This window comes from Camponotus floridanus, unplaced genomic scaffold, assembly GCF_003227725.1.
Source record: "Camponotus floridanus strain SB8 unplaced genomic scaffold, Cflo_v7.5 scaffold104, whole genome shotgun sequence".
In the NCBI taxonomy this organism is placed as follows: Eukaryota; Metazoa; Arthropoda; class Insecta; order Hymenoptera; family Formicidae; genus Camponotus; species Camponotus floridanus.
In genome coordinates this window covers 59,246-81,681 of record NW_020229220.1, presented here as the reverse complement: position 1 = coordinate 81,681, position 22,436 = coordinate 59,246, and the positions used below count along the sequence as shown (strand labels likewise).

Genomic DNA, 22,436 nt, shown 5'->3' with positions numbered 1-22,436 from the left:
TACAAACTAGATCAAAACTGCCACACGGTAATTATTTATCTTTTAAATTGATTAACAAATGTTTGCAGCAAATGTGTGGAAATAACAAATTTCAGTAGCGTAAAGCTTAGAAATTATTAAATTAATGAATAATTTCATATATTATGTAATGTGAAAAAGATTCCTTTTAAAAATAGATTTCTTCCTCTCTCTATCTCTCCTTCTTTCTGGTGTTTTGTATATACATTATCCTTACGACGGCAATTTTTATTAATTATTCCTTGTATCTCATGTTATTATTTGAATTATTAAAGCCGTCATAGTTCTCTCTTTTAAAAACGTTCTTTTATTTCTCGAGCACGAGTGTAAATGAATTCGAATCGGTGACGCTTCAGATCGCTTTGACACATCGAAATGATTGCACGGACGTTTATATCTTTAAATGTATAAGAGAATTGATGTTTTTATTTTATAATCCTCCTGAAAAACATATAAAACTTAAACCAGTAATGATTTCTTACAAACGACATCATCTCGGTAATATGATATTAAATTATACGATAAAATGGATTAAACATAAAACGAGTTCGTAACAAGAATCGATCGGTGAGACAACGTCTCGCAATCAATCCAACGGAAAAAAAGAAACTGACGTAGATAAAAGTTTCCTTAAAGCGAAACGTCTCGACTGCGGTGCCGTGATTTTTCTCCAGTCGCGAAAATATCGCAGCTCTCTTTGCATAAGCGTACCCCGCATATCTCGGATGCCTCACTCGATCTCATTCCGATTTAACGGCGGTCTAATGATAGTAACGATAGTTACGTGCGCGGTACGTCGATAGGATCCATAATTAATTGTTGGCGGAGCCGCTTTATTGACGCTCTCGATTATCAGGCAGCACGGCCTCGCGAAACTGCGTCTCCGTCTTCGTAATTTGTGGTCGACCGTCGCTTTATCGCCTCGACCGAACTGAGCCGAGCCTCTTCCACGCTGCTCGTCGTTTATGCACTTAAGGACTTCTATCGACACGTCCCTCCGCTCATTTGAATAGCAAATACGCGCGCATAAGGACGAGCGCGCGATTGGTGACAGTTTTCAGAGATGAATACACAAAGATGGGTACACACGCTTGATGAAGGAGCGTGTCGCCGGCACGCCGATTAATCTTTCACGACCCGACTTTTTATCTTTTCCGATAAAGTAATTCACAACTTCACGCCGCGGCTGAGTCTATTATATATTCCTGACGGGCGGTGATCGATCCATTAAGCTTCTCGCGCTGTGCACGTTTTTGCATTAGGATTGGAGTGCATCTTCCCGTCAGAGAGATTGATACAATATTTGCGACAAACATAATAATGCTCGCGAAATTACGTGGCAATTCATATCGCAAAACTTTATTTCGCGATACAGCATGTTTTCGTTGGAGGCTACGAGTTTAGAGAAGAAGTATATGTTGCAAGATAGACATTTTCTCTTCTTCTTTTCTCTCTTTGCTGATTTCCTTTGCAGTTTTAGATTTCTTTTCGTAGTTCTAAATTCTTTATGACCCCATAATGTACAATGGCTTTATGCATTGACACTTCCGTCTAGACTCTAGACTACTCCAGAAGCTGTTCGCATATCGAGTGCTTTTTGTCCCGGGATCGAAAACAATGACACTCGCCGATGTTGCGTTCGCTTGGACCCCGCATGGAGTTACTCTCAAACTAAAACAGTACTTTCTAAACTCTATTCATAGGGTCGACTTGCTCGCACAATGCGTATCAGGTTATTGCATTCACAGGCGATCTATCTGCAACATTTGTTATTGAAATATTGAAAAGCATTTCTGGAAACAAATTGAAGAAACATTAATTGTAATTGCGTGAATCAATTTATGTTCGAATGTAAATTTTGAAATTACAATCGTGCGAATTGCGAATTAGGATTAATAATCCTCGGTCGACTGTCGCGATTTGTATGTGACGCTTTAATGACTTTTGCTGAGTGGATCAATAATGATAATTATACATTTAAAAGAGAATTCTGAATTCTTAATTGAAAGAGACATGTTAATAATATCTGAGACTGCAAATTTTTTTTAAATTGTATCTAACTTTCAAAGAGTTAATTATCGTGTTAATTATTTCTTGTTCCATGCTGAAGTATGTGTGTATGTATAGATGTAATAGTAAAATGAGTATGGATGAAATGGTAAAATACTGAAGATAATATTAGAAAAAGATTAGTTTTAAAAATTAAAAAATTTTTAGAGGTATGTATGTTTTTTTCTATTCTATTTTTAGAAACATCGAAAAAAGAAAGAAAGAGAACTGAAAAGGAAACAAAAGAGAGCTTTAAATAAAAAATAACTAAAACATTTAGTTGTATACAATCTCTGATATGGTACTCGATTTCCCATCATCGATTAAGGATCGAGTATTTCGGGAAAATTCTCATTCAAGATATCCATTCAATGCGTTTCAGCCTGTAACTCAACAATGCGTAAGATCTAGTACTGAGAAGTGCATTGACGTTAAGGGTTAGTGCACCCATAAAATGTCCTCTTCAGTCAACAGCTCAAATCGTGTTAAAGTATGCAAAGAGCCAGGTTTTCGAGAAATACACACATCGAAACTCTCCAGCGAACGACTGAATGTACTGAAAGCGAGAAAATCAACACACGCAACAGTATCTGTGAATATTAAAAATCATCTCTCGAGGATACTCCAATATCACAACTATCCAATATCACACCTCTATTTTCTCTTTTGTCGCCCTCAATATATACTCGCTGTTATTTCCGCAATGTTATTCCGGCACTTATCTTAGCAACTGATTTTCGTGTTATTATAATATCATGGATATACATGTTGCTGCTTCCTTTCCTCCACCAATCAACACATGAAATGCTATTATTGCGTGAATAACGAAGACAATGCTCTGATTTTGCTTTTATTCGAGTGTAACAACACAAACTAAACTTTTATTTCCTCGCGCATACCAAAAGATAAAAGAAAATTAATGCTCCTGTTTTATAAATATCTTTATCAATTCTTTCCACTTTAAAAATATGTTGCTATTAATAGATCGTTGCGAAATATCTTTGCCAATCGGAAATCTATTAATACCGAGAAGTTTCAGATATTTTTTTACTTACTTTCGATCACACAAATGGAAACAAATCTCGAATGAAAAAAACAAAAATGTGAAATGAAATTTGTGCGCTGTATGGCAATGGTTAGGTTAGATGCCTTACCTAAGTGGCAATATGGAAATGCGTGATTATGTAAGTGAGTCTCAAGCATACTCATCCTCTTTAAGATGAATATATGAATTTATAGAAAATTGAAGCTTATGTTTGAAAATAAGAATAATTAAAAAAACGAAAAAGAAGAAAAAAGGAAGAAAAGTTTGAAACGAATTACATATCTATTACAAAAAATATTCACAAATTATTGTTCATAAATATGTCAGATTGAAAAAATTATAATAATAATAATAATTCTCGCGTTCTACATGTATGTATATATAAAAATATATAAAAATATGTATATATAAATATAAATATATATATATATATATATGTATTTATATTTATATTTATATTTAGAGAGAGAGAGAGAGAGAGAGAGAGAGAGAGAGAGAGAGAGAGCAATAGATTATATATATAGCTTATTGATCTTGCTTTCATATAGACAATATCCTTATTCTATCTGAGATAATATCTTTATTCAATGTTTAGTTTTCTGTATTTTTGCTACACACACATACACATACACATATTTTTTTGCTATATATATATATATATATATATATATATATATATATATATACAACAAAAAAATACAGAAAAATAAAAATATTATCTTATAATCAGATAGAATAAACTAAATCTAATACTATCTATATAGAAGCAAGATCAATAAGATAATCAATTGCTGATTTAAATAAATTTCCAATTGCATACATTTTCCATTAAATTGAACCTTCTATTTGATGTAATTTATTACAAATATAGCTGTAAATTAACAATAAATATGTAGAAACTTTGTCCGAGATAAAGTAAATTACCAAAATGCTTAATAATAATTAATATTTGTCGAACTGTCATGTTTAATATTTGTTGTAAACCGTATATATTGCTTATTATTTTTGCAACATATACATATTTCGAAACTCATACAGCATTAATAGGACTTAAAACTCTGTAGTTACTTTAGTTCTAATAATTATTTGGAATTTAGAAGATTCCTATATGAAAAGAACTCCAAGAGCAAAGGGCCTAGAGGAATAAGCATGTAAAAGTTGCCCCTGCACATATCAAGTCGAGATTGGCATCATAGATTGGTATTTATGTGTCTAAAAAATCCTGTAAATATCAACCTTAAAATTGTATTTTTGTAGAAGTTATGGACAGGGAAATCAAAATAAAAAAGTGATTTTTCTCGAAAACGGTTAAATCAATTTTGATAAAAAAAATATATGTTATGAACGTCAGCAAGACTATTTTGAGAATAAATTTAAAAAAAAATTCTGACAAAAAATACAAGTAAAAAAAATTTTCGAATATTTCAAAATTTTTTTTGAGATTATGTTTTAGAGATACACCTTCAATTTTTTTTTAAAAAAAATCTTAAAATGTCTGCTTTAACATCTATTTTTTCCAAATTTTTCATAAAGGTACTTCATGGAAAAATGATGAAAATCATGCATGCACCACGTTTTCACATCACACTCTCACTCCAGCCACGCATATCGATCTCGACTGACCGGTTGACATTATATTAAACTAATTTTAGTCTGTAATCATATGTCACCATTGGCACCTCCTGAATCCGAAAAAGATGCTAAGTCTGAAACCAAAAAAAATGTCGAATCACATTTTATAGAAAGAATTTCCATCACTTTGGATGAACTCTAACGCTATGAGATTTGCTGTGTTAGCATCTTTTTCGTTAGCATCTTTTTTTTTTAAAAAAAATTGAAGATGTATCTCTAAAACGTAACTTCAAAAAATAATTTTGAAATATTAAAACATTTTTTTTACACGTATTTTTTGTCAGAATTTTTTTTAAAATTTATTCTCAAAATAGTCTTGTTGATGTTCGTAACATATATTTTTTTCATCAAAATTGGTTCACCCGTTTTCGAGAAAAATCACTCTTTTTATTTTGCTTTCCCTCTCCATAACTACAAAAATGCAATTTTAAGGTTGATATTTACAGGATTTTTTTACACATAGGTGCCAATCCATGATGCCAATCTTGGACTTGATATGTGCGGGGGCAACTTTTACATGCTTATCCCTCTAGGCCCTTTGATATTAATTTGTAAATAAATGTTTGGTGAAAATAGTTAATTAGTAATATTAGTTGGTGAAAATAGTTTTTGCAATCGATAAAAACGTTTAAATGGAATCTTTAATGATTAATATATAGCTGTCATTTACTTCGAGGTTGGTTATTGAACGAAGTTTTTATACTCCAACTATTTCCGGTACTTACATCATGTTTTTAGGAGATAACTTCTTAGTTTGACATCGTTTTATTCTTTTAACAGTTCTTGTACCGTTTTACGAGTCGTTAAATGTCTTATAATTTAACTGCAATTTAATCCGCATGAGAATTTAATTTTTAATTACATATGATATGATAAAAATTACTTTGCACTATAAAAAATAATTTATACTTTAAGAAACTTTTCTTATTAATGCAGTCACTGTATGTGAGAATGTCTTTCCTTCTCTCTCTGTCTCTCTCTCTCTCTCTCTCTCTCTTTCTGGCTTAAAAAGAAAATGAAATTTTTTAAAAAATAAACAGACGCCATTACTCATAAAATGTATGTGAAATTTGTCAATAAAAGTTTATTATACATATATGTATTTCCAAATACAATCAACGAACATGAACGTGAATTTAAATGCAAGTGTCACAAAAATAGTTCTCAACTTTGTTGCCAAAAGTCCTTTTACGTGCGTTGTTTCGGGAAATGGAGGTTTGAACACCATTTCCGCTAAACGGAGACGTCGGCTTTGTAGAACTTTATCCGCTCACATACGCGCAACGACATCTCAAACATCACGAGAGCCATATATCGTAACGATTTGTAGTTCTCACCATTACGTTCCTCGAGGAAAATACGTTTTCCCACTGACGCTATCAACTCGCAATATCCAGGAAATGATATAATCGTGCTACGACGCGAACAATGTGCAAACTATTTATTCAACCATTTATTCATATATGATGGAAGTGAAGGAACTTGTTATCTTCTTTTGAAAACTATCAGTTATACATGAAACTGTATGTATATTGTGCATATTCTTGCTAGAAATACAATAGTATGAGCTGATGATTCTTTTTGATTCAAAGTTTCAAGTACTTTTTTTTCAAATTTCTGCTTTTTTTCTTTCTTTTTCACAATCACTATGTACTCACACCTAACCATGTTTAATTTTAAAAAGATAGACTTAGTTATACACTCTTTCGAATGTCCAAGTTAGGATCGAATCGGAAATTTCACGTTCAAAACTTTTCCTCACGGGATGCTGATCGAAACTGTCGGATGTGGATACTTTCTACTCGAACTGATTGAAACTTACAGGCCGATAATTGGATCGTGGCCGTCAGGGCATGTATTCGAATAGACGTAATCGTTGCTTTGTCGAACTGAGAGTGTATAAAGATTCCGTTGAAGGCTGATTTGGCAACAGACGGTGCGCAATCGTGGATCTTTTTTTACGGATCCTTTCTAATGAAGAATCCAGAGAAAATATCGCTGCGCATATATAGGAGGTCATATAGATGCACTTCCCGAAAAATAATGATCTCAAAGGTTCAACTTCAAATAGCAATAAAGACTTTACTGTGGCAGCGCGTTGTGCATGGTGTGATGTTTAAGAGCATTTCACCAAATTTCTCCAAAGACTGACACAGCTGCGTTTTATTCTTTTTTAGCTTTTCTACTCCCCTTTTTATCGCGCGGCTAGTTTTTCCCGTGTAGATTTATAGAATCTATTTTTTAAGAATAAACGTTTTATTCCAAGCTGTGCAATATTTTCAGACTTGAACAAGGGAGTGAGTTGTCCATTTGTCATCGTGAAAATTGTTACGAGCAACAACTTCGAGACTGTTTGAAATATCAATTTTTTATATTTCTTCACATTACATATAACATTTTAAGAGTTATGTATATGTTTGACATTCAATCGGCTATCATTAATTGTACTATTAACAAATAAAAATGATCATTTTAAAATTTTGAAATGATAATCATTTATATATATATATATATATATATATATATATATATATATAATTAATTTAAAATAATTTAATATGAATCATAAAGTATGTTAAATATTTTTCATTTGATGAAATAAGAATATGATATGTATATGAATATATTTGACTAAATATATATTCATATTCATATTTTTTTAATTTTTAACAAGAGAGAAATCAATGTAACAATAGAAATAAAATATATTAGGAATAATACAATATAAGACACAGCAAATGTTTTCCTTCAATAATTTTACAATAATGCAACTTCGATTTTATCTGTTGCATCTCCACAGCTAAAAAATAAAGTTTTTCTGTATTAAAAAGGGTAAGAGTTATATTTTTAATAAAACAGCGTGCGCGAAATTTTGCATTTTTCGGCGCATATTTTATACGATGCAGATGTTTAGAATATTTTTCACACATTTTTATTCATATCTGTTTATATACGTTTTACATATAAAGTGCTATAGCGTTCTTATATAAAACTCACATATTTGAAATACATTTAAAAGAATATTAATTTTTCATAGCAATTTTAATGTGTATATTTCGAATAAATATACATCAACATGCAAAACATAATGTATATATATATATATATATATATATATATATATATATATTTCTTTTTACCTAATATAGTTATTAATTTATTTTGTGCAAATAAATATTTTTTATTAAATCTTTGAAACATGCACAATTTTGATTACTATGAAATATATCTTTAAAACGGGATTGAAAATATGCAAAATGATTAAAATTCTATTAATAACATGATTGATATTGATGCAAAAAAATAAATGTTCTTATAAATTTTATTGCAAGTGATTGAATGGCAAGTGTATCATCGTTTTATTTACGAATGATGTTATCGAATTCATAAAACATAATATGGTGAATACAAATGCAGCCTGATTCCACTTTTAATGCTCATATCGATATGCAGCAGTATATCTGTGCATACTAGAACGTAATTTAAATGCATTAATCCTTTGAGTGGTAAACTATGATGTATCGTCATATCATATCGTGTGTCTAGATTGCCAACGCCAATTTATCATTGTTATTACAATATTTGAGAGATAAGCAAGATAAGTATACTTGAATTTTCGATAAAATTTTATGAAGCTCTTTTATATATATAAATGAATTTTTGCGAGTCATAAACGTAAAATAATTGTGAGCAATTATTAATTATTTATTGACAATATTATAATTACGTAAAATTATTTACAATAAAAACAGATTTATTTATCATTATTAATTTATAATAGAAATTTAAAATTTTGATAAAAGATGTGTGTTATTAAAATATTTAATACAATATAATCGCAAGAATCTTTTATACATTCAAATAATGTCCGTAATTACATTGTTCTTTTTCATAATTTTTATTTTATATAACATTGAAGTAGTAGAAATAAATTGTAAACTTGTTTTATTTACAAATTCATATATTATATAAACGAAATAGCTTAGTAAAATCTTATCGAGGAAAGAAAAAGATTTTATTCAAACTATTTTTTATAGATATCAAATAATTCCAAGGCTGCACATGACAGGAGAATGATCCCATGAAATATATATCTCGGGAAATCTCATGTATATAAAGTCTCTTTTTTTAAATTAATTATGAGCAATATTCATAAACGATTAATTGATACAATTATCAAATAATTTGTCATTTATTTTATAAAAATTTATTATTATTATTCTTGTCATTATTGAAATAACACATATATGGTTATCGTTTTTTTTATTAGTCCAATATTTAGAATAAAAATATAATATATATAGAATAAATTTTATAGAAATTCATAATATTTATAGAATAAATTTTTATGAGAAAATATATAAATATATGTATAGGTAAATATATGGGCATATGTGTATGTGTGTATATATGTATGTGAAAGAATGTCAAATAGGTAAAGCGAAAAGAAGCATCCGATGCGAATAGCGCTCGAAGCTGTATCTACTTTACGCAGCTCCAGAATCCGCTCAGCTTTGACAAGGAACGTAGCGTACGCAAACAAGACGCGGGAAAACAAAACTCCATCGCAGGAAATTCCGGAAGATGATTATACTTACCGGTGCGCACCAATACGTTGAGCAGGACGTACAGAACGAGGGTGGTGGCTCGGTATCCGTGTATTATGATCATCAGCCACCTCGATGCGTTGAATCCTGCTGCGTGCCATAGACCCGTGCCCTCGTGCACCATATTTTTCCGGCTGGCCCGTTCAAACCTGCTTCAAAGCCGCCACCGTTGTTGCCGTGCGTCCCTCGCGTCTTCATTCACCAGCACTCTACGATGTAAACCATCACGACGATGTAAACACGGAAGTTATCGGCGCGATCTCGATTCACGTCTGCGGACACGTCAATTCTTCGTCCGCTTGATGCGAATCGAGACGTCGAGAGAATTTGTTTTGCGGAAGAAACAGCTGGGACAAGTAGGTCATTGAAAGTTAGATACTTCAAAATTTTTTATGCGACTTTTATTTACTCTGCTGCCTTCTACAGTTACAGTTACACGAACGTATATGTAAACTTCTATCTCATCTATGATGTATCAAACGTGATTTTATTGATTTTCCCGACGACACTTTATTCAATAATGAGGACAGAATTCTAAACGATTTAGTTCACAGTTAACTTTGGAAATTATACGTACCTATTTCAGAATTATTCATTTTAATGTAAAAAATAATGAAACATTAAAATTTAGAAAACTACTGTTGAAATCTCCTTTCATTAAATAAATATTAACGTTACTTCATAAGATCTCAAGGATATATTTTAGAAAAATATTATAAAAAGATATAATTGACATATTGCGAAATATATGTAAAAAAGCTATAATAATTTATTGAATAAGTAAACAAACTATTGTGTTGGAATACAACAGCATATCATCATATGTCAATAATACAACTGTATTAATAATCAATCGTATTAAATCAATTAAATTAATTAAATTAAATTTTAATTGCAGTAATTATATAATTTGTTCAATTAATTATATTTGTTTCAATAAAGGCAATTAATTGTATATGTCGGTTTTATCCCGTATTTTTTATCAATATAGCAAATTTGTAAAATATTTTTAATCTTATATTTTTTCGCTAAATAAAAGATTCACCATAAAAATTTGAATTCGTTCGGAAAACAGAGATATGTATATTTTTAAAAATATAACTTTAATATAATACATATATTTTTAAATACATATATTTTTAAAGATATATATTTTTAAAAATATTTTTATTTTTATTTATATAAATTTTTATTTCATTTACTGTATGTATTATCTCTATACTTTTAAATTCATAACATTATGCGTAAAGTATTGCATTATGAATGTGATAAATTAATTTATCGTATACAATTTGGAAACATAAATTAAAGGAAGTATTTGCCAAATATTTGAGGATATTGATCAAATTTTATATTTGTGGAAAATCGAAACCTATTTGAAATGTGACATAGTTTGATTCTACCATATCCGAGAATCGATGATTAATGCGAATAAACAAGTTCTCTCGAAATTTCTAGATTTTATCGTAAGATTAAACAAGTTTTCCGAATAATCTCTACCGATATCGATAATGTTTCTGATGAGAGATATTCGACATATCGAAGCTCAAAAAAAAAATCTGAATTTTTACATGGCTGCTTGATAAAACAGAATTAAGGTCAATGGAGATTTAGAGAAATCTGCGCACTTTACATCATTACATATCTAAAATAGATGCAGACTTATCGGTGAATAACAGCGCAATTCGTTTAATATGTAACCTTTACTTCAACATTTATTGTGTAATTTTTTATTCAATAAAAAATGTATATTCTTTTCTAAGTAACTTTTTAAAAAATTAGTTAAACTAAATTCAACAAAACAAAATCAAAATTGATGAAATAAACAAATAAATAAATAAAATTAATAAATATTATTATTTTAATTTTAAAAAAATAAAGAAATTAATACAACAAAGTGATCAAAATCAAATTGTTTCAAAATCTCCAATATATAAATATCATAGACGCTACTATAACTTATTTCTTCAAACTAGATATATTGTATCAAGCTTTTTATGGAATTATTAAGAAATTGCGTGACATAAACCAAATTTCTAGTTGTCATGTGCTTGAAAATTCCTTTCTCACAGAACAAGAGATATCAGGGCTCGTTTGCATGGAGGACATGTCTAGAGCGTGTCAACTCAACGCGAGCGATGCTGTTCGCCTAAATCTTCCTTCGCACCGCCTATCTCTTGTTCTTCTTCATTTGGCTGACACTCTACCAACAATAATATAAGTCAGAAAACTTGTATTTCAAAATGCAAAAATCGATTAAATTGCCTAAATCGACAATAATGAAAAATTGCTGTGAAAATATCACATATCATTATATTTTACCAAAAGGTAAATTATATAGGGCTTGAAATTATTAATAATTTTAATTTCTTAATTTAAAATTTTATTTTATTAAAAATAATCAAAAATTAATTTTCTTAATTTTCTTAATTTTATTCTAAAATATTAAAGATAGAAGAAAAAGTATATATATATATATATATATATATATATATATATATATCACATATATATAAGTCCTGGGAAGAAATTTTTGCACCTGCTTGTGGCATTACTTTGATATTTATCCGAGAGTTTTATTTACTAGATACGCTAGATAATTTTCTGTTAATGAGCTTGATGTCGTGGAACTTCTTTCAGAATCGTTCTTTGCTCGCTAGGACTTATCGTTCATTCTTTTTATCTCATGTTTTTTTAGTCGGAAACGTGCAAGAACGAACAACCGTGCGCAATCCTTCACAAGCAGCGCTTCAGAAACGCTTACTCAGTAACTAACCATTACATCCGGAAATAAATCGAATTTTTTTTTACAAGTTATTTGCACAACATCGTCGTAATTCCAGCGACTTGAAAAAAGAGAGTGAGATTAATATCGGATCCGAGAAAGAAACGTGAGATATTTTCTACGAGTCCTATATTTTGACACTTTTTTTCGATGTCCGACATCTACTGATGTCACGTAAGACGATATTACACTGATGCAATTACTCGAAAACCACCGTTGCATCGGCAACTTAATATATATAGTGTACCAACGGCTCAAACATCAAAGCTTACCCTTCCATCTGCTAATTTCGAATGTGAAACGTTGAATAAAAGGATCACGGGGGCGTTTTGCAACGTCGCTTCTATTCTGAAATCTCGCATGAGCGTAACATTACACTTTGCAAGCGTCTACTCTCGCGTATTCCATTGCCTCTTGAGCATTATTCCAGTCAACTTCAATCGAGATCAAAAAATATCAATATGCCTTTACAGAAAGATTCCCTTTATATTCACTTTTGCATTCTTGATTAATGATCATCGTTCTACTTTTGATATTACATTATTTTCAAATCGACTTCTCTTTTTTATCAGCCGTGAAGACAAAGACAAATAAGCAGATGCAACATTTAATGAATCGCGATAAAATCACATGCTCTAATTTGTCAAGAATAATATAAAGCAAAATAAGCCCTACTACAGTTAAAGTAATCATACACGGTAAATCTTGACGTGCGCGTTTCATTTCAGGTAAACAGTCGCTAACAATTGACTTGACTCGCACTGTGTGTTCAATGTAAACTTAGCCTAGAATACGATCCGAAAAGAGATTCAGTAGAAGAGATACTGTCAACTTCGTCAGTTGAAACTCGGCGCGAAATTCAGCCTCGTAGACGTAACGTTAGCTACATAAAGGATCGGCCGTATACTTCGAACGCTATGTAACTTTCTTGATATCTTCAAGTTCAACAAGTTCTTCGACACACGAATCCGTCTGTTCTTTCCTGGAACTTAGAAGCCGACATAGGAAAGCTAGATGTTTCAAAGGAAGTTCCATTTTCTCCGAGAGTGTTCCCGAGAATATCCCATAGTTGGGATTAAACCGCGTTACCGCCACCGGGTGATGATATCTCACCCGAGACGCGATATTAACTTCGTCACCTTCGGCGCAATGATAACTTCATCACCTAAAGTACAACGCTAACCGCGTTAACGTTTGCCGGCTGCTGAAACTCGCCTTATCCCAGGCTTCACAGCTATGATACGCTAGTCCAAACTGGCGCAATGACCATTATCATAAGATTTCCGGCAACATGTAGCTACGGCACGATCTACAGACTGCATCTTCGCCTCGTTTCGGAAGCAGCGAGGGAAAGCGGCATGATCTCTCCCATTCCCTTTCGGAACTACTTCGATAACTTCCGCGCGCTTACGTTTGTAAGCATGGATCGGTCGGTCGCTCGTTACAGCGAGTCCTCTCTTCGCACAGGCACTTCCGCAGAAAACGGGAAAGAAACTTCGGCTTTCCGCTTCGCCGATGCGCTGTGTGTATTTCTTGCGAGAGCGTTGGAAATAACGGAGCAGACACATGTCGGTACATGGGGCGTAACCTTCCCGAAGATTCTCGCTCCCGTGACCCAGAAGAAGCTTTCCAGCAAGCGCCCGAGCGTTCACCGACGTGCAGCCTCAAACGTCGCGACGCCGGCTTGCGATGCGGATGCCGTGCGTGCGGATCTTCCATTTGGCAGCTTGTATTTTGCTCTACGTTTCGTCCTGGAAACAGGAACTTTGATGTCTCGCTCGGAAGAGCAGCGTCGTTACTGAGTAAAGAGTTGGAGGAACGACGCGTGGTGGTGCACCGCTGTGTCGTCGTACTTCGAAATTCCCGTAAGCAAGAATGTTTTAAGAGAGTTTGAATGAAGAAATAATGTGAGAAGACGAAACATCGAGAGAAAGAGCAAGTGGAAGAAGGATTTTTGAGGCTCCTTCAAGTGTTCATATTTCTTATCTCATGACAGTTTAAAAAGAATAATAGTTGTTTTACCGCATCGAAATTTCTTTTCAGAGGAAATTATGAATATTGCATATAAGCATAAAAAAACATAAAAATATAATTTCTTATTTATAAAAAAAACCTTTATTAAACATAACAATCGCCAATATTATTTTATATTTTATAGAGTGCTTTTTTTCTCTTTTACATGTACACTCCTTGTATACAAAATCATGCTAGTGGATTCGAATTCGTGTTACGTGACGTTCAAAAAGCGGAAATTTTAACGCTACACTGACATAGATGTGCAACTATGATATAAGAAATAAGGAAAAAAAGAAAAAAAAAATAAGTAGGACAAATTTCGAAATAAACTATTTGCAACATTTGATTCAAATTATACTATCTACTCCTATAATATTTTCAAAGGACATAATAGCAGACACATAAAGATAATAATAACGTAAAAAATATCTTATTTGTTTTCAATATTATTACTCATAAACACACTTTTCTTTTAATAAAAATTATAGATAATAATTAAATTTTCATAACATTGTCTATGATTTTTAAAAATAATAATGAAAGAAAAAAATATATAATTCTTATACATGTTATTTATTTTGTATCTCAGAAAGGTTTCTTAAAAATCTTGCTATTTCTATGTGATTTTAATTCTCTTTATATGATTGTATAATTTAAAAAAAAAATTATTTTTTATCTAATTATTAAACATTTCAATTAGAGGAAAATTATATATTATACATAAATTAAACATATATTATATAAATAAAATTAAAAATGTGAGAAAATATAAAAGAATAATAAATTAATGAAAAGAATAAGTTTCAGCAAAAAACCTGTCAAGAACGATAATTCAAATATAAAAAACATGATTTCTAATAATTTCAAAGTTTTCGAAATATTTTATAAGAATTTTATTTAATTTTCTTTTAGTTTAATATTGCTTATACAGAATACTGATAGAATGACGGTTTACTATTATTTAGAAAACAAAGAACAATTACTTCGAGATGTATGCTTTTTAAATATAGAGATAAATAACTGTCCTAGATTAAGTCACAAAAATTGCAGCAAATAAAGAGAACAGCCATCTTTTTATTTATTCTATTTCAAGAAATTGGTATGACGACATACCATGTATCAAATCGAGTTACCTATATATATATATATATATATATATATATATATATATATATATTTGAAGCTTGCATTCTGTAACTTGAGATCTATCTCCTGCTTCTCATAATATTCATGCTGAGGTTACGCCACTTCGGAATGTCCCAAAGACATTCATTCACGACATCAGAAAGACAGACGATGTCGTGCAAGAAAGCGCTTACGGGACATTAGCTTTGTCACCTAGAGTGTCTCGTTGTTTCAGGCATAATATTAACTACGTGATCCAACTGTCAACGCGTCCTCTGTCGTAACAAGTTAGTGACTGCGTCAGTAACTTGCGATAACGTCAATAACGATTTGTGTCTTTCTGCTATGAACGAACAGTGACATTAAGCTACCGCAATAAAGAAAAAGAGATAAATAGATCGATAATTTATTTATAAATAATTTATTTAACTTGAAGAGAAAGAGAGAGAAAGAGATGCAAAAAGAGACGCGTTTTAAGGACGTAAATATCGGGCGACATTTGAGAAAACACTAGTACGCGTGATTTGCATAATGTAAACTGCGTTGTTCTATCTTGACAGAAGACAACTGTGAGTAAAGATACGTGCAGTAACGTAAATCAGATGAAAACGTATCTTACTGGAGAGATACAATGTTTAAGTGGATGAATCTGTTGGAAGCAAGAAAATCAATTGTTACTTCTTATCTTTTTCGAAATATTTAATATAATGTAAAACAAACAAGTATATAGCACTTTAATGTATTCATTCATTATATATATATATATATATATATATATATATATATATATATAATTTAAATTATATTCAAATAAAAGTATTAAAAATAATATTTTTAATATTTAATGTTTTTAAGAAAATTAAGATATTATTTTCGATAAAATCGGTATTGTGATAATGAGCAATCAAAAATTAAAGTAATTTTACAAACGCTTATGGACAGAAATTTGCAAAAAGTTTCAAACAATTTTATAATATTAATATGAAATAACGCATATCGAAATAATTGGTTTGGGAAAAAGGCAAAACAATAGTAAACTAATTTGGTAAAAATTTCAAATTCTATAATTTTAATATGAAATAACGCATACCGAAATAATTGGCTCGGAAGAAAGGCAAAGCAACAGTAAACTAATTTTAAACAATCAACTTTATATCTTTGTGTTTAAGAGTGTATATGTGTGGGTACAAATGCGGGACTTTGTTATTCAACATTTCTTAAAGTGAAACTTCTCCTTTTGTTAGAACTTTGAATTGCACAATTCTGACGAGTGCTCGAGCGAGTTACCAAAAGTCAACTATGCGTTGACAATCCTGTAATTAATATTAATTTTCGCTCATTACCTAACACACTGGCATCGCAGGTGCATTCTCGGTGGCGTGCAATGTCTGTCGGAATATTACAAGAGGCATGAAACGCTCTAGGTCATGGAACTTCTTCTTTCCCGGGTAGCGCCAAAGTTTCTCCTCATGGAAGTAAGGAAGACGCAAACTCGAAGACCCATGTGGGCCACCTTCTCCCAGTCTCGCGGATATTGTATAAGTTTTGGAGATATTGCGCGAGTGGGCATAAGTTACGCGTTAGCAAAAGCCTTCTAGAGAACACGCAGTTATGCCCTTCAGGGAGAAAGACATCGTACCTTCGGGCCAACATAAGCACATTTATAGGTTTTCCAATTTATCGTAAACATCAATATCAACATCAATATCTTTTACATAAAATATATATGATAATCATAATAAAAAGAAGATGTATGAGAACATAAGAAGAATGAGAATCTATTCACGCACTAGTAATTTCCATTATTAAAAACAATTACTGATTATTTAAGATTTGTTTAATTTTCAATCGAAAATTTTTTGCGATAAATTTAGTTTCAATTTTCTCAAAATATCTTTTAACTCTTACGCCGAATAATATCCGCATATTTCAGTTTATGACAGTGAATAATATCCTCGTGTTTTATCGTTGAGATGTGTTCTTTTCTCAAATTGTTTGTGATTTAGTTAAAAAATATCGTAGAGTATGCATCATCTCACAAAAAACTTTTCATCTCGCCAAGTTTCACAATCATCACTTGAATCACAATAATAAGTTATACCGCGATTGGTATAATATAAAAATTATATATACTGTCTTTTTTTTATAGATATTTGAGAATAATTTTTTTATATATTTATCCTTCCAAGAAAAACTATGCCTTTTTTACACGAGTAAAGTTGCCTGTGTAAAAATCGAGGAGAATTCAGAGGTAAGCGTGTGGAAAGACATTTGCCATTACTTTCACGCGTGGAAAAGTGCAGGTGGAAAAATGTTTCCTTTGTTACTTCGTATGTATATGGAAAGTAAGTAGTATTAGGCGAATGTAAAATCCGCATTTTGAAAGTAATTCGATGCTATGTGTCTCCTAAAAGCGTTTGCTAATAATTCAAATCTATCATTTACTAATAATTCAAATCTATCATTTTTGTAGAAATATCACCAAAAAAAGCAAAAAAGCTATCAAATCACGAAATCTCAAATTATATTTTTAAGATATTTAAAAAAAAGATTTATTAATATTATCAAAATAACAGAATATTTTTATTATCAGCGATAACTGTCAAATTAATTAAGCATGGAAAGCTTACAATATATGCTCTCCGTAAGATTTATCAAAGTATCGATAGAGATGATCGAAGCAACGTAATTGCAATAGCACATAAGCATGATCCCGGTAAATTGCCAAGAGAGTATATCGTTACTGTGAGAAGACATTATATGAATGCTGTTGAACATCCAAGTCGCGGCCAGTTCGCATCTTTGTGGAACCCAAAGCTCGTAGAGGATATCCTGGTTTAAAGCCTCCCTCGAATGTGCGGCTTCGGGGATTACGAGGGAGTTGCCTCTTTAAGGATCCACCGTTGCTCTTGAAATTCGAGCAAAGTGGATATAGTTCGTGGGAGCAATTCGGTCTGGCCCCTGTAGCCAGGACACGCACGGGTTGTCGTAAAATGTGGAAAGTAAGCTGCTTTTTGTTGAAAGCCCAGGAGTTTTGGTATGTAAGAGATGCGCTACCACGGACACGACGCAACTTTAAAGAGCACCTCGTAAAGATATAATTGCCCATATATCATGATTTATCGTATATATAACCGTAATTCCAGATTTCAAGAAACGAACGCGAAATGCTGGATATAAACGCGAAGGACTGCCTTTACGATGTTAAAGAGATCAATCGACTATTCGACGCATATTAAATATAAAATCTAAATAATATGTCTATTTTACAGTACTTATTTTAAGTAATTTATATATATATACATATATTCACATAAACGTTTAGAGATAAAAAAAGATTATTATATACAAAACTGATTAAAAAATAATTCAAACATTTAATATTTAATATGCAGAAACCTTTACATTGCTCAAAAATTAGAAGAATCTATAAAATTATCAAAGAAACTAATATAATTAGGTATTGTTAAAAAAAATTATTCTTATGATTAATAATCGTTATATACTACTATAATTTCTTAAAAATATTTCTTTATACTTGTCTCGATGTTAATCAAGCAGCATAAGTTAATGTATTCTTATTATGTAATATATCTCATTTCTATTATGTATATCTTTCGAAAGAGATGGACATTATTTACATATTAATTTCATGAAAAAATTTCTCCTAGAACTAGCAATAAGAATGAAATGCTTCTATTTAATTAGCGCGTTCGTATAAGCTCCTGAAAAATCTCAGAGCTCTACGCGGAAAAAGAGGAAAGCTTTCAAAGCCATTTTCTCCTAACGAGTTTACGATATCAAACAATGATAAGAGAACAATGTGAAATGATACATTGGAAACAATTCAATATTCGAGAAATTTTCTTTGTGACATTTTATTCTCTTTGCAATCTCTCTCTGCCAAATCTTTATAATACGACTGTCTTTTATAGGAAAATCGTAGAAATATTATATTTTAAGAAATGATAAAAAAAAAAAACAATCGCGACTGATAAAAATAATTCAAATGTAGCATTTATATAATTTATATTTATATAATTTAGCTTAGATAAAATATTTTAAGAAGATTTTTGAAAAAGCAATTTAGTCAAATTAATATAATACAAAAATAAAGTGCGGACAGAAAGTTGAGATGAAATGATTAATTCATTGCGTTTCAAAGCACCGCTGCGCCGAGATAAACTTTCGGAGTAGCACGGTACGAGACATATGAAAAAGACACGAAACATTTTCACTCGGAGCATTCACGTGCCCTGACGTAAACCTCGCTTTTTCTGAAACTGCACTACTGTTACGTCAAATCGATAATGACGTATGCCGATCAATCGAAGACCTGAATAGTCGTGCGCGCGCGCGCGCGCTTCGTATTTCGAGAAATGCATTTTACGGTTCGATCGTTCGTCGTCGTAACGTTCTCTCGCTGATTTAAGCGAGCGAAAAATGTAGGGCGTACTTTGCGCGCAACCACTGGAAGATTTTCCGATACGTGTTAATCATCCTGAGACGTCTCGATCTCAACGGCGTATTCCTATAAAAAGAGGCTATCCTACGGAAAACGGGTTGTGCTTTCGTTTCTCTATTACGGTGTGCATTAAGCTGCGGAAGACGAGCATCGGCGCGAACTGTAGCAAGTGACCTCGGTATAAGAACGAGCAGCAGTAAGGAAAAAGATGAGGCGTAACGGCGGCGGGAAACGGAAACGATCATTGTTGCAGCGGCGGTTGCAACGCGGCAGCAACCACTGAAAGTAACGGCACGAATATACGCGATAGATCAGGCAGATCACACAGAACGCTTAGAGATTAACTGGTGGACATTTGTTCGGCAATACGGTGGATTAAGTTTCAGCCAAAACTCCCCCCGGGGGACCCCACAGCGCACTTTATGAATACTAATTGCTATCGGAGAAGACATTTGCCGCGCCGGAAATTTATCGGCTTTATCGGGAACCGGATGCTCTCCCGTCATATCCCGGAGGACCTCATTGAAAAGAAATATCTCTCCGTCAACGTCGAGAAAGATACCTATCTAGTTCGTGATACGCAAATCAATCAGTGTTACATCTAATTAACAAGTATAACACACTAAGAAAAATCGTTTTGGTGGTATCAACAAGACGTATCTGATAGAAGGCATTTTGGTTAAACCAAACAGAATTTTTAGTTATTACAATAAGACTCGATTTTTTATAACTAGAACGTTTAATTGATTCTACTACAAGGATTTGGTTAGTATTTTCTAGTTACATCTATAAAACTTCTTGTTATATTAACTAAACATGGACACAGTAATGCCATTTTTAAAGTAAGTTTAGTATTATTAACAAATTTAGTATTATTAACAAGAAAATTTGGTAAATTTGACAGGAAGGAGTTAATCATAGGAGTTAATAATCTGATAATTCCTAAAAGAATTCTGATTCGTCCATTTCCCAACAGACATATTCCAACAGATTTCTAATTAATATAACCAGATTTTTTTCTCAGTGCATACAAAAAGTCTATATGCATATATGTATATATGTATATGTACAATATGCGAAATGCGGAAAACATTCGAATCAAAATTCATTCCAAATTTCGCTATCTGTTTTCGGTAATTAAATTTTTACAGTACGTATGTATGTATATTGTGAATTTGCGTAGAAATATATCGGCTTGGCACTTTTGTGATATGTATTATACGTCCCGTACAAGCGCGTATAAGCACACGCCGAGCGCTTTAATAAACTAGACTTCTGAATAGGTTTTTATCTGCATATACACAATTACGAGCATTGCGGATATAACAGCTCACGTGAAACACGCGCTCGCAGGCGGTTTTGCGGAAATATGGATTTATGTTGTCGAGATCCGCGGTTTTGCAAAGTGTGAAGGAATAAAATGTGTAGGCCGTATATGGAAGGTATATAGATGAGTATTTAATAATTTTTTCTTATATTCATATTTAAGCAAATTTATGCATGCTTAAGTGTCAAGCAAATTTATTGCATGAAATTTACAAAAAGAGATATGCTTTTGTGATTTATTATAATTAGTTTATTGTTATTAAGTACGCGATTTTCTATTAAGTAAAAATTAAATGTAATAGACAAATTCAGAAAGTTGTAAAAGATTTAACATTTATAATGATGCTCGACTGTTCTTCAGTTTTTTTATTTATGCAAATTTGAAACTTTTAAATCGCGGAACAAGAAATAAATCCTATTTGTTCTTAATTCCTCAACTTTTTAGCTTATTACTGCTCGTAAATTAATTAAATTTTATTACTAATTTTTACAATTTATACGATAATAAATTTATACGATAATTGCATTCATGTAATTAATGTATTAGTGGTAATTTCTGTTGCTGATTTAAGCTATAGATAATTACTACATATTTATAAAAAATTACAACTCTGCTTTAAAAGAAATATATAATTATAATATTTTAAAAATATTTTCACATATTTTTTAAAAGGAATTAAATAAACAAATATATATAAAGCATGACATATTTGTTTACTTTGCTTTACTGGAAATTATCTCTAAAAAATATGGCTACTTTTTTTTATTATTGTTATAATATGGATGTTTTTCGTTCATTAATATTATATTGTTTTGATATTAATATTATATTAATATTATTATTATTAATATATTATTAATATTAATAAAATCATCAAATGTGAAAACTATAAGGTATTTGTAAATTTTTAATAATTTTATTTTAAAGCAAACTCCACGAACATTTAAGTTATATAGTTGCCGCTAATTATTTTAGATGATCTTGGAGAAATAATTATTCACAATTTTGCCATCATTTTAAGGTATGTGTGCAATGGCGTGCAAATGACGTTGACAGTGCAATTTTACATAATAGAGTAATATATTTTATATAGTTCCTAATAAGCATCACATCAGTTATAACCTGAACATGCCATGTGCAAGACAAAGGCATTAACGCGCATACAGAATTAAAGTGCACTAGAAGAATAACAATTTCGCGGTCTTGTGCGCTAATGATCGTGACAATAACACAATTTAATATAATAATGCCATTTGCAAAATAATGCTTATTCTATAAATGATTTATTTATTAGCGAGGATATTTTATACAAGATTCTATTGTTATTTATTTAATGTTAAAGATAAAAAATCATATCAATTTAAAGT

At 31.3% G+C, this 22,436-nt stretch overlaps 1 protein-coding gene across 1 annotated transcript in view; it reads right to left on the bottom strand.

Moving 5' to 3' along the window:
* Positions 1 to 22,436, bottom strand: part of LOC105258812 — an 87,006-nt gene that overhangs the window by 48,137 nt on the left and 16,433 nt on the right. The window contains exon 2 of the mRNA XM_011270323.2: positions 9,343 to 9,560. Coding sequence (XP_011268625.1) covers positions 9,343 to 9,475 — 133 coding nt within the window. The 5' untranslated portion in view covers positions 9,476 to 9,560. The remainder of the gene's footprint in view (positions 1 to 9,342; positions 9,561 to 22,436) is intronic.